At 40.9% G+C, this 16,160-nt stretch overlaps 1 protein-coding gene across 3 annotated transcripts in view; it reads right to left on the bottom strand.

Moving 5' to 3' along the window:
- Window positions 1-16,160, bottom strand: part of FCHSD1 (FCH and double SH3 domains 1) — a 71,637-nt gene that overhangs the window by 19,238 nt on the left and 36,239 nt on the right. For all 3 annotated transcript variants that reach the window (XM_069969198.1, XM_069969199.1, XM_069969200.1), the window contains exons 5-10: window positions 15,074-15,218; window positions 13,628-13,764; window positions 10,510-10,573; window positions 9,958-10,086; window positions 2,520-2,642; window positions 1,389-1,484 (exon numbers count right to left, since the gene is read on the bottom strand). In XM_069969198.1, coding sequence (XP_069825299.1) covers window positions 1,389-1,484; window positions 2,520-2,642; window positions 9,958-10,086; window positions 10,510-10,573; window positions 13,628-13,764; window positions 15,074-15,218 — 694 coding nt within the window. The remainder of the gene's footprint in view (window positions 1-1,388; window positions 1,485-2,519; window positions 2,643-9,957; window positions 10,087-10,509; window positions 10,574-13,627; window positions 13,765-15,073; window positions 15,219-16,160) is intronic.

The raw sequence follows: 16,160 nt of genomic DNA, 5'->3' as shown, positions 1-16,160 counted from the left end.
TTGTATACTGGTTTTATGGATGGAAAAAGAAGAAAATAAAGAAAAAATAAATAAAAATTATATATTAAAAAAAAATTATATATACAATGAGAGTGATCGTTCATAACTATGAAGTATCACTATCCATACACTGCCTGAAATGTATAGTAGATCCCGGCCTACCTACTGATATATGACTGCTATATGGGAAATTGAACTTTTTTTTCCATCTTGATACAGACACATAAAAAGTTTCCATTGGTCAGGGTCTGTGTGTCCATACCCATACCTCCCAACTTTTTGGACGGTCAAAGAGGGACACTTGTGGTTCAGTCTAGGAAAATTTTTACAAACATTTCTATTTCTAACACCTTCAGATGTGTGTATGGGGCTATAAGATCTGCAGGAGTGAAAAGAAGGCGCAATGTCACGTGATTCATCTGAATATAACAATTCAACTTGCACAACATGATAGATTAATATGCAAGTTTGGGTCTATTATACAGTAAGAAACGAGATACTTTCTAGAGCAACATGGATAGTTTATTAATGCAAATATCATTTCTAGGTCAAAAAGACGGACATGTAAGGGACAAAAAGGGACAGAGGGAATTGGCTCAAAAATAGGGACTGTCCCTCTGACTGTCAGACAAAGCCAGAAGAAGTATCCGGCTGAGCACTTCTCACCCTGGCTAGCTGCAACAGGCGGTCTCCATAGAATCAGCCACAGAATAAATCGCTTAACTGAGCCTACCCAAATCCTGAAGGATCAAAACTTGTGACATCTTAAGTGACAGGGAAAGTTTATAGAAGTATTCCACTCAGAATTAACCTTTAATATGTTGCTGCCTTGAAGCAGAACATAACAAAAAGCTTATTCTTAACTTTCCTTGCTCCCTCGACATCCTCCTGCGCCATCTTTGGCCTCTGGCTGAACGATCCCGACTCCACTTCTGAGATTGACTTGTCTGTCAGTGACAGCCTGCTCAACCAATCACTGTCACTGTCCCATTTTGGTCAGTGATTGGCTAAGCAGGCTGTCACTGCCTGACAAGTTCGGGATTGTTCACCCGGAGACCGAAGATGACGCAGGAGGACATCAAGGGATCACGGAGAGGAATATCCCTTTGAGCAAGATCTTGGAGACGGCAGCTCCGCTCATCATCTTCATTTTTTTCTATATAGCCGAGAACGTGAGAGGGCAGAAAAACTGCAGCCAGCCTCATGAACTTGAATGGAATTGCATTGCTTTCCACTATGCAGGGAAAAGCCACAGAATGGGATGGAGCCTGAACCACTGTAAAGTCCTTGTATAGTGATATATACCGTGACACTTTACATGATGGAAAACACAATCTTGAACAACCCCTTTAAGGAAGAAAAAAAAACTTGCATCAATAACCAAATACCTTGTCTGCCCCTGCAGGCTGGAAATCCTGGATCGGTGTCATGTTAAAAACATTGGTATCTTTCAAGAAGAGCTGAAGATTCTGCTGCCGGGAAACCTGAGGAGGGAAGAGAGAGGAGTGAAAGATACATTGGGCTCTCTGCTAAAGATCTATAAAAGCCATACTGCAATATACAGTCACCCAAACCAATAAACTGGAGATAGAAAATTAGTAACAGATACAGGCTTCTTACCTCCCTAATAAATGGTAATCTAGGCACATAAGGTAAATTCTGCGCTTTATTACAGGAAGGTGACAGGACATGATGTCATATATCATTAGAGTCAGACAGGATTTATACTGTATAGCAAATAAAGTCGGCCAAAAATGTTCAATCTGCATAAGGTTAATAGGAATCCGAGGGGATTGGCAAAGCATGAGTGATAGTAGGAGGAATTATTATAATCCCACAACACCTACACTTATTTATTACCCTATAATAAGGACTGGTGGCCTGTACAGACTACTTCTTTGTGTTCCCTCTTTCACAGACTGCTCCTTTTGACCTGTCTTTCACTTGACTATTTTAGTAAATACTTCTTCCTAGAAATGTATGAATAAATTGACAACTGGGTGTTACTATTCCCAGCTGGTTATTTATTCACATCTGTTTCCTATTAGGAAAAACAGAGGATCTGCCCAATGTTTTATTATAAGAAAGTTTTCTCTAGAATTGTTCTATTATGGAAAAAAAAAATAGATTTACTGACTGGTCATGTATAAAGGGTTTGTCTTACTATGATAACCCTTTACCATGTGCTCTGTTAGAGCTTAAAGGGTACCTGTCACCATTCCACTGCTCAGCATGGAGGATCAGGCTGTTGTTGCATGTGGTTTCTGATGCCGGACTGGGCTGGAGAAGACCTCATGGTAGCTCAGACTCCATTGTATACAGGGCAGCTACTGTATGACAGATATTTCTAGCTACACACATTGAACTATTACACAATATTATACCTAATGACAAACTAAACTCTGCTATTTCTTCCCATAAATTGTTTCAAGTTAATTTAATTGGATTCTACGAGTATTTCCCAATACATAAGAAACATAAAACATATCTGATACTAAGGAAAGAATATCAGCTGTTACCTGAAGAGATGCCTCCAGGGTGTCACGGAATCGTTCTTGCGTGGATCGGCAGGTATTGAGTTCAGTCTTATTGATAAGGGAAAGATAATCTCGCAACCGCTCATAAAGATCTCCGTCCAATACCTGTAGATATGTAAGAAGTCCCAAGAATTTTATTTTTACGTACATTCAGGATTCACACTGAATTACGTAACATTACCCAATGATTACTTATACAGTATATGTATTTATTAAAAGAAGAAATTCATTTATGCTGCAATACCCCAAAGTCAACACAGTGTGGCGCCAGAATCCTAGTTTTCCCTTTTGTGGTGCAGACTAAACAGCCAGTTAGAGGGAACTTCACAGTTCACGATTACTCAACCAACCACATGAACAAACAAGGCCCATGCCAAGAAAAATAGTTTAGTAATATTAATTCTAGATCATTTGTAAGCGAGCGAGGAAAGATAAAGAGTCAGATTGAAAAGATCTACAAAGTTCACCGACCTGTTTATAAGCAAATTTATTACATATGATGGTTTGATTAAACCGTGACTAATAAAATACTGTAAACTTGTAAAGCTACAACATATACCGTCCTACACTGCAATCCAAACGGTGGAAAAAAGTTCCCGATGTGTGTCCCTGGGGTCATCTTTTCTCCGCTATGTGTGGTCTACAATGGAGACTGGGCAGACTATATCCCATAGTATCTTACAGGTTTATTTTTAGTGTTTTCAGCACTTGCAGAACATACTGATAATTGAAGTGTAATGTGTCTTCAAAGAACAGTGAAACAAACTAAATCTCACCATAAACATCCTGGATTGGTCACTATCTGACAAGTTAATTAAATTTCAAATTTTTTTTTTTTTTTACTTTTATCTGTCTATAGGAAATGTGAGCGACAATCACTGTTTATAGCTCCTTCAGGATTACCACCTTACTTTTTTTTCCATATTTACTCACAAGTGACCTTGTCTATGGGGACTGTGGTTGTGGTTCCCCATGCTTTATCCTCTGGTACAAGAAAGGGCTACAGTATATGACAAATACAGTGGCACCTTGGTTTAAGAGTAACTTGGATTGAGAGCGCTTTGCAAGAAGAGCTCACAGGTTTTCAAATTTGTGACTTGGTTTAAGAGCATTGCTTTGGTGTAAGAACTCCCTGTACTGGGTGGGAGGGTGAGTGGGGGAAGGGCATGGTCTGTATAGTGGGGTCTACAGCCGTGTACTCTGACCCAGGAAGTCTTCCTCACCTTCCAAATCATAGCAGATCCACTTCAGATTCAGGTAATCTCTCCATAGCTGTAACCTCTCTCTCCCCGGACAGAGAGTGCTGCATGTATGTGCCCCCATCTGTCCTGCTCATTCCTTCATGCTCCCTGCAGTCTCTGTCCACCCTTGTGTTTCCCATCCTCTCCATTACTGTACAGTAACTTATAATATCACATATTCTGCTGTTTCTATATGTTTGTTTAATTTGTTTTACATGTTTTACAAGAATTAAAAAAAAAAAAACTTATTTTTGGGGTGTGGAACAAATTCTCTGTATTTAAATTATTTCTTATGGAAAAATGTGCTTCTCTTTACAAGTGGATTTTGATTACAAGCATGGTCCCCGAAACGAATTATGCTCGTAATCCAAGGCACCACTGTACATCAAGCAGGCTGCTGGGAAACAAGAGCTATACTGTCTTTTCCTGCACAGAGACCTTCTTATACAGTATGTACCTCTGATCTCGGGCATTATATATGGTGCCCTATATGCCTACACTTACCAGTCCAAGTATATGGAGCACCATCTATAATGCCATAGCGAGCAGATTCTCACAAGGCTGGTTGGGTCAGTGAGCTGACTGCTAGGGGTGAGATCTGGCCAGTTTTCCCAAATCAGAAGATTCAGGGAACCTGCATGCCAACCTGGATCTCTGACCCTTGAATGAATAGGCAATGGAGCCCTAAAGACCAAGACCGATCGCTAAGTGCCTTCTCCCAAGAGGTCATCGCCTCCTGAGTCATTCTGCAGGTGCCCGGCCCAACAAGGATTTCTGAGGAGGGCGCATTTGCATGGCACTTTTTGGGGCAGTGCGTGGCATCATATTTCGTTGGGCATGGAGTGTGGCACTATGTTTTGTTGGGTATGGAGTGTGTTTGAAAAGAGGAGAAATCTCAGGCTTTCCTTTATGACCTGTTCTCTGTTTATAGTCTGTTCTTGGCTTTGGCTTCAAATCTTTGGCAGATAATCTTTCTGTGTAAATGGACCCTGACACACTGTGATAAATCCACCTATGTTTGCACTAAGATTTAGAATCCTGGCCCATGTGTCTTGCTTTAGGGAAGATGATGCAATGAGTCTCCTTCTTCTCTCTGCAGCCTATAAACATATAAACTACTACAAGACAAGCAGACACAATAATTTAAAAAAAAAAAAAAAAAAAAAAGAAAGAAGGTTAAAGCAGAAGATTTAATGGTCTTACTGGAAGTCATGAGTTTTTGAGTAAAAAAAAAAAAAAAATCTAATGTCACTGAAGATTTTGCCTTTGCTATAATCAATATGGAGCAGCTATAAAGGCATCCAGTATGACCGGTCCTAGAAGTGCGAGACAATAAAAGACAGTTTCCATTTTTGGCATATGGATTGGATTATTGATATACCGGACTTGTATCAATACTAAGACAGATATCTACCCATTACGTGAGAAGTACTGAGACAACCGAGGGTGTGCTGCGAGCATTGCTAGTATTAACCTTTATTAACCCACGATGGCGTCTGCAGACGTAAAACGATGCAAAACCAAGTGCAGCTCAGTCCCATCAGAATAATATCTTGTTGATTCAATTTATTGTTTAGATAATCATGGAGACTGACAGTTGCAATACGCCCAGGACAACCAATATAGTAGCGCCAGCCGTGATTCAATAACAGTAAGGAGTATGTCTTATCCAATATAATAGCAGATAAGGAACACCGATATAAAGTCTGTATACAGCCCGAGCTCCACAGCTATATTAAAGGGAACCCATCACCATGAAAATACTACCTAAGCCATCACCATCATGTTATAGAGTAGAAGGAGCTGAGCAGATTGATATATAACATTATGGAAAAACATTTGGTATAACCTGTAATTTATTATTAGAAATCTCTGATGTTTCCAGGCTAAAGAGTCCAGTCCACTGAGTGACACCGCCCACTGGACTCCTTACACAGAATCAGAAGGAATTTTAAATCAACAAATTACAAGTTATACTGAATCTTTTACCACAATCAATTTTTTATATCAATTTTCTCAGTTCTTCCTGCTCTATAACATGATGGCGATAGATAAGATAGCATTGTCTTGGTGACAGGTTCCTTTTAAACCTGTCATCCTTCTCATGCCGCCTGAACCCAGAATCATCAGGGCTGTCCCTGGTGGATTCTACCAGAGGAAAATTTTTATCATCCCTGAGTTCACTGAAATGTAAGTATAATTGTATGTTTGTCTGATCATGTGTGTGACTTGAAATGATTGTTCTTTTGCAAATTGTATGAATGAGATTGAGTTGAATAGTGTGTACCTGTTGAGAGATTGTGCATGGTGTGGATCATGGGAGTGTGCATGGTGTGGATGATGAGAGTGTGCATGGTGTGGATGATGAGAGCGTGCATGGTGTGGATGATGAGAGCGTGCATGGTGTGGATGATGAGAGCGTGCATGGTGTGGATGATGAGAGTGTGCATGGTGTGGATGATGAGAGCGTGCATGGTGTGGATGATGAGAGTGTGCATGGTGTGGATCATGAGAGTGTGCATGGTGTGGATCATGAAAGTGTGCATGGTGTGGATCATGAGAGTGTGCATGGTGTGGATCTGTGCATGGTGTGGATGATGAGAGTGTGCATGGTGTGGATGATGAGAGTGTGCATGGTGTGGATGATGAGAGCGTGCATGGTGTGGATCATGAGAGTGTGCATGGTGTGGATGATGAGAGCGTGCATGGTGTGGATGATGAGAGCGTGCATGGTGTGGATGATGAGAGTGTGCATGGTGTGGATGATGAGAGTGTGCATGGTGTGGATGATGGGAGTTTGCACTGTATGTATGTATGTATGTACTCCCATCATCCACGCCAAGCACACTCCCATCATCCACAATCTTTCACCAAGCACACACTATTCAACTCACTCTCATTCATACAATTTGCAAAAGGACAATCATTTCAAGTCACACACATGAACAGACGAACATACAATAATACATACGTTTTCAGTGACCTCAGGGATGACAAAAACTTTGCTCCGCCAGGATTCTTCTCACTGAGTGAATCAGGAGGCCATCCGAATCGCGCTTGCCCGGGAAGCAGCCCGCTCCGACAGGACATCTTCCCTGCACAAGCGCAGTAAATAGAGGCCACTATGCATATACGATCAGGCATAGTGGGCGGGAGGGTGAGGACTGGGTGGGACAAGCAGGTGCTTCGGGCTGACGGGCGACGCCCCAAATGCTCCTAAGCCTTTGATTAGTATAGGGACAATTAGGGAATATCTACAGAATGCAGAGGAGGAGAAAAAAATTATTATCAGTGATAAAGTTAGAAGTTAAAGAGCTTGTAGGGCATATTAGTCAGTTCATTGGGCAGAACCTGCATATAGTGCCGCTTTAAGTAATGCATTTATTACACTGTGGGAATGCATAAGATTGCAGTGTGAAGTGAACCACCAAAGAGGCAAGGTACACAAGATCTGCTCCAAAGAAGGAAATTACATGTGTTTCTGTGCTCTCAATGGGGTCACCATCTTGGCCAGATGAACCTCCTGTATGAAACTGCATTGACTGTTTCACACAAGCTCTGCAGGTGGATTTGAAAGCAAGAGGATGCAGTCTGAAATCAATAGGTCAAGATGTGTGGATACAGCAGAGCTATGATGAGACAGATGACAATGCAGAAATAGTGGCGAGAGTCTGCATTACCGTGGCAAAATAAATAAATAAATATTAATAATCTAGGAGTGCTTTAAAAGTCCACTTTCGAAGAGTAAAATTTTGGCAAGGATCAGTAAAGTACCGATGCATGGAGCTATTCCTGCCTGACCAACTGGAGAAGCTCACATCAGATCTGGTTCATGTGGTGATACAAAGACTATAATGACTCACTGGTGTTTTCCTGTGCATGCTGATCTCATTGTTTTACAATACACATAAATAGAATTGTATAAAAAAAAGGAAAAGAAAACTTAAAAGTGTGCAGACGTCCTACTCAGCTAGCTACTCACACGTCACATTTATTGGCAAACCCGGAGAGAGGGTTTCTACTAATAGCTTGATTTTAGATTGATAACTATATATATATATATATATATATATATATATATATATATGAATTGTAAAGTGCTGCGGAATCTGTTGGCGCTATATAAATAAAAATTATTGTTATTATTATATATGTCATCATTCAACCACATTTCTAGCATTTCTGGTTTTTAACCCCCATAAAGGTACACTGCAGGAGACTACTGTAACTGGATATAAACGTATTTAATAACAGGCTCAGAGAGAACCTTCTATGTACCTGGCCTTCTATGAACAGCAGGAAACAAAGGGGGAGTAGGCCCTTCTGTCATTGTCATAAGATTGCCCTGACATTTTATATATGTGCACACAATCCTGGGTATTTTGTCAGGAGCTCGGGGCTGTCTGATTATATTACCTGCTGTTAGTTTATGTAATCCACAAAAATGCCTAAATGAATTATAAAAACAACATAAAGTTATGCTGTCTGTAAATGCGCTGTTCTCATGATTAAACAGATGGCTAAATAAAACAACAAAAAATAACATGAAATCATCACGTACGGTTATCATTCCAATACTCTCTGTCCCGTATTGATACACGGGAAATACCAACTCGGTCAATCATTAGCTGCGGTGGGTGATCCGCCCAAGTAGTGATTGGCTGGGCAAGTATTTTCACATTGGAGGAGCAGCGGATCAATATGGTGTGTAAAACCCCTTTCTGTTGATTCCTTGATTTTTTTTTAACTGATCTCAGGTCCTCTTAAAGGGGGAAAGGAAAAAAATTACTTATTGGATATCTTTCAGACATAAAGGTTTGAGCCTGATACAATGCTGATAGCTATATAAATAAGAACGCTGGTTGACCTCATTACTAGGCATTGCTCCCACTAGCCAGAAACCTACTCCACACTGATGAGAGGCAAAAACTCTGAAACAGCTGTCTGTGGATGGATACCTTGCTTAGGTGGCTTAATTGGAGACATTCCTTGGCTTGGTTGTTCCTTCCCGGAGGAATGTCTGGCTAGTTCACTGACGTCGAGACACGTGATGGTGTCTCTGCAGTGTTCTTTTGCATAGCTATATAAATAATTGATCACAGTCCTAAGTATAGATTTAGTATAGACGTCTCTGTACAGATGGGGAGGAATCTCTGAATGTGAGTGTCAGTGAGCCATGTTAGGAAACCCATCGGGTGATAGAAAAAGAATTCCTATATTACTAGAGGTAATATGGCATCTCCATACTGTGTTACTTTTACAGTGTCAGTAATAGAAGATAGGAAAAGAACAAAGAAAACAGACCTGACAAAAGAAAAGACTTTAACCCCCAGGGGGAGATCTATCAAACATCAATCAACGTTTTCCCTACCCACAGGACAGCGGAAAGGTAAGGGATCACGGGGGGGGGGGGGGGGGGGGGGGTCCGACCTCTGTACCCCACGCTGATCTCCATATCGGGCCCCCGGCTCCTGGGGTGGGTACAGCGACGTGACTCGCGTCTCTATTCATTCTATGGAACCGGCAGAAAAAGCTGAGTAAGCTGGAAGGGCGCTGTACTCAGCTCTTTCTAGCTGCTCCATAGGAATAAATAGAGCCACGGGTCACGCGCCGTACCCGTGGCTCTATATTTAATATAGAAGCCAGGGGGGGGCTGATATGGAGATCGGTGGGGTGGGGGGGTACAGAGGACAGACCCCCTGTGATCTCTTACTTTCCTACTATCCTGTGGATAGGGGAAAAAGTAGATTTTTCCTGGAATACCTCCACAGTGACAAGCATTGTGCGACAGTAAGTTCCATCCAAGTCGCACAGCTAAAATACTTCTAAGTCTTTCTTTTTAACAACAGTTGTATTCGACTTATGGTACGTTTACACAGACAGATTTATCTGACAGATTTTTGAAGGCAAAGCCAGGCATGGATTTGAATATAGGAGAAATCTCAGTCTTTTCTTTATGACCGGTTCTCTGTTTATAGTTTGTTCCTGGCTTTGGCTTCAAAAATCTGTCAGATAAATTTGTTACCATTACTTTGAGGCACATGCTGAAGAGGTCTAGCAAAGGTAATTTTTTGGGTCTGCACTGTTATCTTAATGTCATACAACCACAGTTGTCATGTAGACCTCCTCTAATTGTAAAAAAAAAAAAAAAAAAAGACAATGAAAATGTAACTACCAACCTTCATGATGTCAGGCAGGTGAGACAGGTAGTACAGATTGAGGTGGGCATTGGCAGCAGACAGGGCAAAGAGGTATTCATTCCGGGCCTCTGCCAGCTGCTGGGTACAGTCTGACAACTGCGCTGAAAACTACATTAAAAAAAGAAAAAAAGTCAGATTTGTTGACCTTATGTTTTAAATACACAGCCCGAATCTTCCAATGTATGGCATGTGACAGATCATAACTGTTTACATGCAATGGTTGGCAACCTGTACTGATCATTTCAGGTCATTACAAGGTGTGCTCATATCCGTAATGAAGCGTGCACCGACTGCAAGCAAATACAATAGGCAGGAATGTGCTTAATATCGGTCACAGTTGTTAGCCCTGTCCACCTGCTTGTTCTCGCTGTGTTTCTAGGCTGCTGGCACTAATCCTGGATTTAATTTGTCTGCTGGTTCACTTGGGTCTTTAGAATAATTGTTGGCTGAACGTTCTAACAAGTAAACCAGATATATTAAACTTTTGTCTCCTGCCAGGAAACTATTCCCGGATCTTAACAGTCGTCATACCTTGGCGCTGAGCTTCTGCAGACTTGCTTTCGAGTGAAAGATACCATGGTCGCTCTTCTTTAACCTGGTGAGAGGACCACACATGAGATCAGCTATTGTTCTACAATAGCAATGTACAATAAGGAACAACTTTACAGAGGTATTTATTTATTTCTTTACACTTTTTCAATAAATTTATATAACATGTTTAAAAAAAATGTATAATGTGTGTATATATATATATATATATATATATATATACACACATTTATTTCTTTACACTTTTTCAATAAATTTATATAACATGTTTAAAAAAAAATGTATTATATATATATATATATATATATATATATATATATATATATATATATATATATTTATATATATATATATATTTTTTTTTTTTACACATGGCCCCCCTGCTGCTATCAATGGCTGTTTCAGGAACTGCAGGGCTGCACAAGCGCTGTCCCAGGGCAATTATAGATATCTCTGGCTCTGCTGCATGCCTGTTCTAATGGTGCGTTTACACAGAGGTATTTATCTGGCAGATTTTTGAAGCCAAAGCCAGGAACAGACTATAAACAGGGAACAGGTCATAAAGGAAGGACTGAGATTTCTCCTCTCTTCAAATCCATTCCTGGCTTTGGCTTCCAAAATCTGTCAGATAAATCTCTCTGTGTAAACACACTATAATGCATGTTAGCATTAGAATGGACATTACAGTAGGTAAGCTGTCTGTGTCAGTAGCGCTGCAGCATAGTGTAGCAAAGTGAGCAGTTATTGACGGTTATTACTGCTAACTCTGCTACACTATGCTGAGGCTGCAGACTCAGACTGCTTCCTAAAGGCACTATTACACGGAACGATTATCGGCCGTATTCGGCTGATAATCGTCATGTGTAATAGAACATAACGATCAGCCGACATGAACAATATCGGCTGATATAGCGGCTGCTATATGCTATGGACTGCCCGGACGATCAAGCGATCACCCGGGCAGCCCCCCCCCCCCCCGCACGACTCCACCACACCACATGTAATAGTGGCGGTAGCGAGCGGGGAACAAGGAGCAAACGAGGGCTGACAGCGCTCATTTGCTTCTCACAGTCGCCCTGTGTAATAGGGGCTTAAGAGTAGTTTCTACCTTCAACAGACATGTGTGGAGGCTCAGTATCACTAATGCTGCATGCGGTGCTAGCAAATTTTAACTTTGCTAGGACAGGGCTTGTGCAGCTCTGCAGTTCCTAAAACAACCATTGGGGACAGCATTACAATTTCTTTAATAACATTATATTACAAAGTTATACATCTAGACACAATCTCTGGGTTAGTTTTTGATCCCACTAAGCAGACACCAAGTGATCTATTTTTCTGACACCCACCACTAAGTGGGAGACCAACATGCAGAGGAAACATCTGCTTCCAAGCCTCACAAATAACTGTTTGTACTCATTATCCAAGCAGCAAGTGGATATGTCTGGGTTTCATTGTGGTCTCTTCAGAAAAAGGGACAGGTGTTAAACAAGTGGATATGGACCATGATAAAAAGAAAATAAGAAAAACAAAAGAATTACATGTATGTTTTTAAAAAGGCCGGGGGGCCCACAGGTTATTTTTTAGACACCACTAGGGAAACAGCTATAAAGTTTATAGCAGATTTGTAAATGTTATTTAGTGCTGCCGTCCATTTATAATTGTGTTTTTGCCTTTTATATACGGTAACTTATTAGTTAAATTTAAAATAAAATAAAAAATGTCAGCTAAAATGTCTGTAGATAGCAATGTACATCCAGCACAAGTGCTACATATCTATAGTGCGTCAGGTCATAAGTTCGCAGTATTCAAGTCTCACAAGGTTACATAATATAAAGGCAGGTTAGTTCATGCCTAGGAACAGGATAGATATTGTGGAAGCACTGCTCTACTCTGTACTTGTATTTTGGTAAGTAAGGCAAGCGGCAAATGTTTGATTATCCGGCCGGTACTGCAGTACTGGCTGGGATAATCTTTTCAGAGACCGTCCGGGTCACGTACTCTTACAACATGTGAACATAGCCTCACCCTGTATTTAAAAGAAATACTACTACTCTGGTTTCCCCTGCCTGAGGTTTCTGCAATGGCACCCCCTTACATTGAGCATGTGATGCTGCAGCGGATCACTGCCGTAGTGGTCTCGTCATGTATGTACTGACCACTGAGGGCGACAAGTGGCTGCATTGCCACGTGCCAAATGTATGGGAACGTCAGGCAGGGAAAGCTGGAGCATCAACGGTACTGGAGTAGTGCCAGGCTGGTGAGGTCAGCTTTTTATTCTTCTTTACCTTTACCCTGGCTCCTGCCGATAAGCAATTTTTCAAAATTTTATAAGATAGGGGACAAGAAGAGGGGATCCAAAGGCCCAGACCTCCACAATCCCAAAGATGGAGTCAAAATTGCCCCACAATGAATGGATCTCTCCATGCACCAGTGCGGTCTGCACTGCATTAATTCTTTATGAGGCCACCAATTGCTTCCCAGTTCGGTGCTCAGAAGCGTTCAGCAGCACGATAGAAAATGGAGAGTCGGCTGCAGTGGTCATAAAGGCGCACTTCATTCATTGCAGGGCAATAGCGTCCCTGTTCTCGGGATCGGTAAGGGTCCCCAGTTATCATTTTAGATCGGGGATTACAAGCCCAGATAGGAATGCTCCTTTAAGAGGTCCTACATAATAACTACATCGGGAATCACACTGAACCTGTTACCAAAAGTAAGGAAATTTATTATGGAAACCAAATAATGTTTACAAATGAGCTACGCAAGTATGACAGGCAGAATGGTTCCTAACCCAGGTCCTATCCACTCAGAGGTAGCCAAGAATGTACAAGAAACCATTAAACTTCATCCGCAGCTATCACTAACACATCCCAGAACTAACAGATCTGTTTATTTCCCGCTCTAGACAGTGACTATAATAACCCTCAGCTTTATAAGCCTTACACCAGAAATGATGAAATGCTTACAAATTCTGCAATTCTAAATCAAATGTTTATGTAACAAAACATAAATTAAAAAAAAGGTACAAAAACTAAATTTTAAAAAGTTGCAGACGCTGCTGATATTTTCCCATGTCATTAGGCGTCAGTGGGAAACTTCTCACCTTGCTTCGGTGTCAGCAGCCTTCTCTTTAGCCACTTCACTGACGCGTTCCATGTGGACGTAACGCTTTTTGGTTTTGCTGACTTCTTTCACCGTGTCTAATAATTCATTCTGAGCTTTCAAGAGCTGCTCTATGCTCTGGGGATGGAAGATGACATAAGGGAATTTATCTTTAAGATGAAAGGTAAAATTGCAGAATTCTTACATATGTGACCATGAAAGCTCCTTTATATTGGTTAATAGACCAATGCTAAAAGTAGTAAATACAATATTGATCTTCCCACATTACAGGATTACAGGGAGAACACTTCATAGGGCTAGGTTCACACTACGTTTTTGCAAAACTTTAAAAAAAAACAAAAAAACGATTGTGCATCCCTTTTGATCCGTTTTTCCATTGACTTCCATTAGAAAAAAAACGGATCATGGTGCATACGTTTTTCTTCTTTTTTTATTTATAATTTTATTAAGATTAAAAAAAATTTTAACAGGAAAGAAAACACAAAGGCAACAACATGTTGCCCAATAAACTGTACAAAACATACAAAACATATGTTGTCTTTTTTTGTATAGTTACATCATGCAAAATTAGGCAGTGGTATCAATACTGGAAACACAGAACTTACACGTAATACACTGGAAACACAATACTGACACATAATACTAAGGGATAACCCTAGGGGCCGTGAGTCGTAACGGCTAACGTATTATAGGGTACAATTTTAAGAAGCCCCTCTTTAAATACCTCACTGTTGCGTAACATTCACATCTGATACAGGTGAAGAACCAATAAACCTGGAGATAAGAGCGGGAGATAGGTTGGTCCATTTCTCCCAATTAGATCTCATTTTAGCAATGGATCCCAATCTTGAAGCAATGGACAATTCCATCTGACAGTTATAACCAACTACATTTATGATTTCACTCATAGTCGGGATTACGGTACATGTAGGAGAATCGTAAGATCAGGTAGAGCCCAGTCTTCAGTGCCTAATCCCAGTAGAGCTGCATCATGGAAAAACTGATCAAAACAGATGCACACAAATTAATCGGTTTTTCTATCAGTTTTTTGCAAAAATGGATGAAAATAAAAAAAAAGGATTGCAAAAGCAGTGTGAACCCAGCCTTAGTCACCAGCTCCTTAGAAAAGGGTCCTGGTCCTCAAATGTTTCTCTTTGGCAGCCAGGGATATAGAGAATAACAATGGGACAGCCAACAACAATAGGGGTATGTTTACCAGCCAAGTGGGACATCAGTAAGCAATCTGAATGCACTGTATGCCCTAATCCTTCCTGAAACTAAATAAATAAAGCCTCAATGTATGGTATGTGCCATGATCCATAGTGTTCATACAAGGACTGCAACCTATTTTCCTTACTTACTGTACTTCATTCACAGTCACAGAGCATTAAAGTTTCGCAAAAATTTTTTTTTTTTAATTTTGTACTTTTTTCAAGAGCTGTTCTTTTGCAATTCTGGCCGTTCTAGCAGTTTCCGTTGTCAGGTTTCTATAATTCTCTGCAGCTGTGACTCGGGTTTGTCCTATAAAGGCCGTTCCTTCCATCATAGACTTCCACACAGAAAACACACTCCTGTGGGGATAAAAGAGACCATTCAGCAAACATGCAGAAACATGTACGAAATAAACATGACACCCTAGAGGTTTATTGTAATGGGTAAAAGGAGGGTTGTATAGAGCAATAATAACCAATATTAACTATGACAAGCTGCACTATAATTGCCTAAGAATATTACGGGTTGCCTTCTGTGCTACTGCCGGAGGGCCACAGGTAAAGATAGCGCACTAAATCAGCTATGACCTCTGAAAGCAAAGAATAAAAAACACATATGGAATACTTTTTGAGGGTGCGTTCACACATACAGGATCTGCAGCAGATTTGATGGCGCAGATTACTGACCTCTACAGTAACTCATACTGGGTCTCACTCCTGAGACCTGCAACGATCCCAAGATACAGCCTAGGGGAGTGCACAACAGTATGCTCTCTGCAACTCAATTGCTTCATTAGGACACACTACGCTACGTATATGCACACTACGCAAATCACGCGGATAACTTCCTTCTTGAAGTTCCGCCGGTCCCATAGACTCCATTCTATGCTCAGGCAGAATCTGCCGTCCGCCCAAAGAAATTGACATGACAATTCTTAGGGTGGAGGGCAGAATCTGCCTGCGCATAGAATGGAGCCTATGGGACTGGCGAAACTTCAAGCGGGAGCGCCAAGGGGAGAGTGATGAAATTTACTGGAAGATATCTGCGTGATTTCCATAGTGTGCATATACCCTTAGGGCCCTATTCCATGGGACGATTATCGTTCGCATAATCGTTAATGATAAACAATACAAACGACCGCTATTACAAAAGACCTGAAATCGTTAACCCATTTACATGGAAAGATAATCGTTACTTATGATCGTTCTTGCGGTCGTCTTGTGGTCGCTATTGCGTTCGTCACTACTGCAAACAACCAAACGACTTCTTATTCAATGCAAACAATTACGAGCAATGATAAA

Source organism: Dendropsophus ebraccatus, chromosome 1, assembly GCF_027789765.1.
Source record: "Dendropsophus ebraccatus isolate aDenEbr1 chromosome 1, aDenEbr1.pat, whole genome shotgun sequence".
NCBI classification, from domain to species: domain Eukaryota; kingdom Metazoa; phylum Chordata; class Amphibia; order Anura; family Hylidae; genus Dendropsophus; species Dendropsophus ebraccatus.
This window is presented reverse-complemented; position numbering and strand designations above follow the sequence as displayed.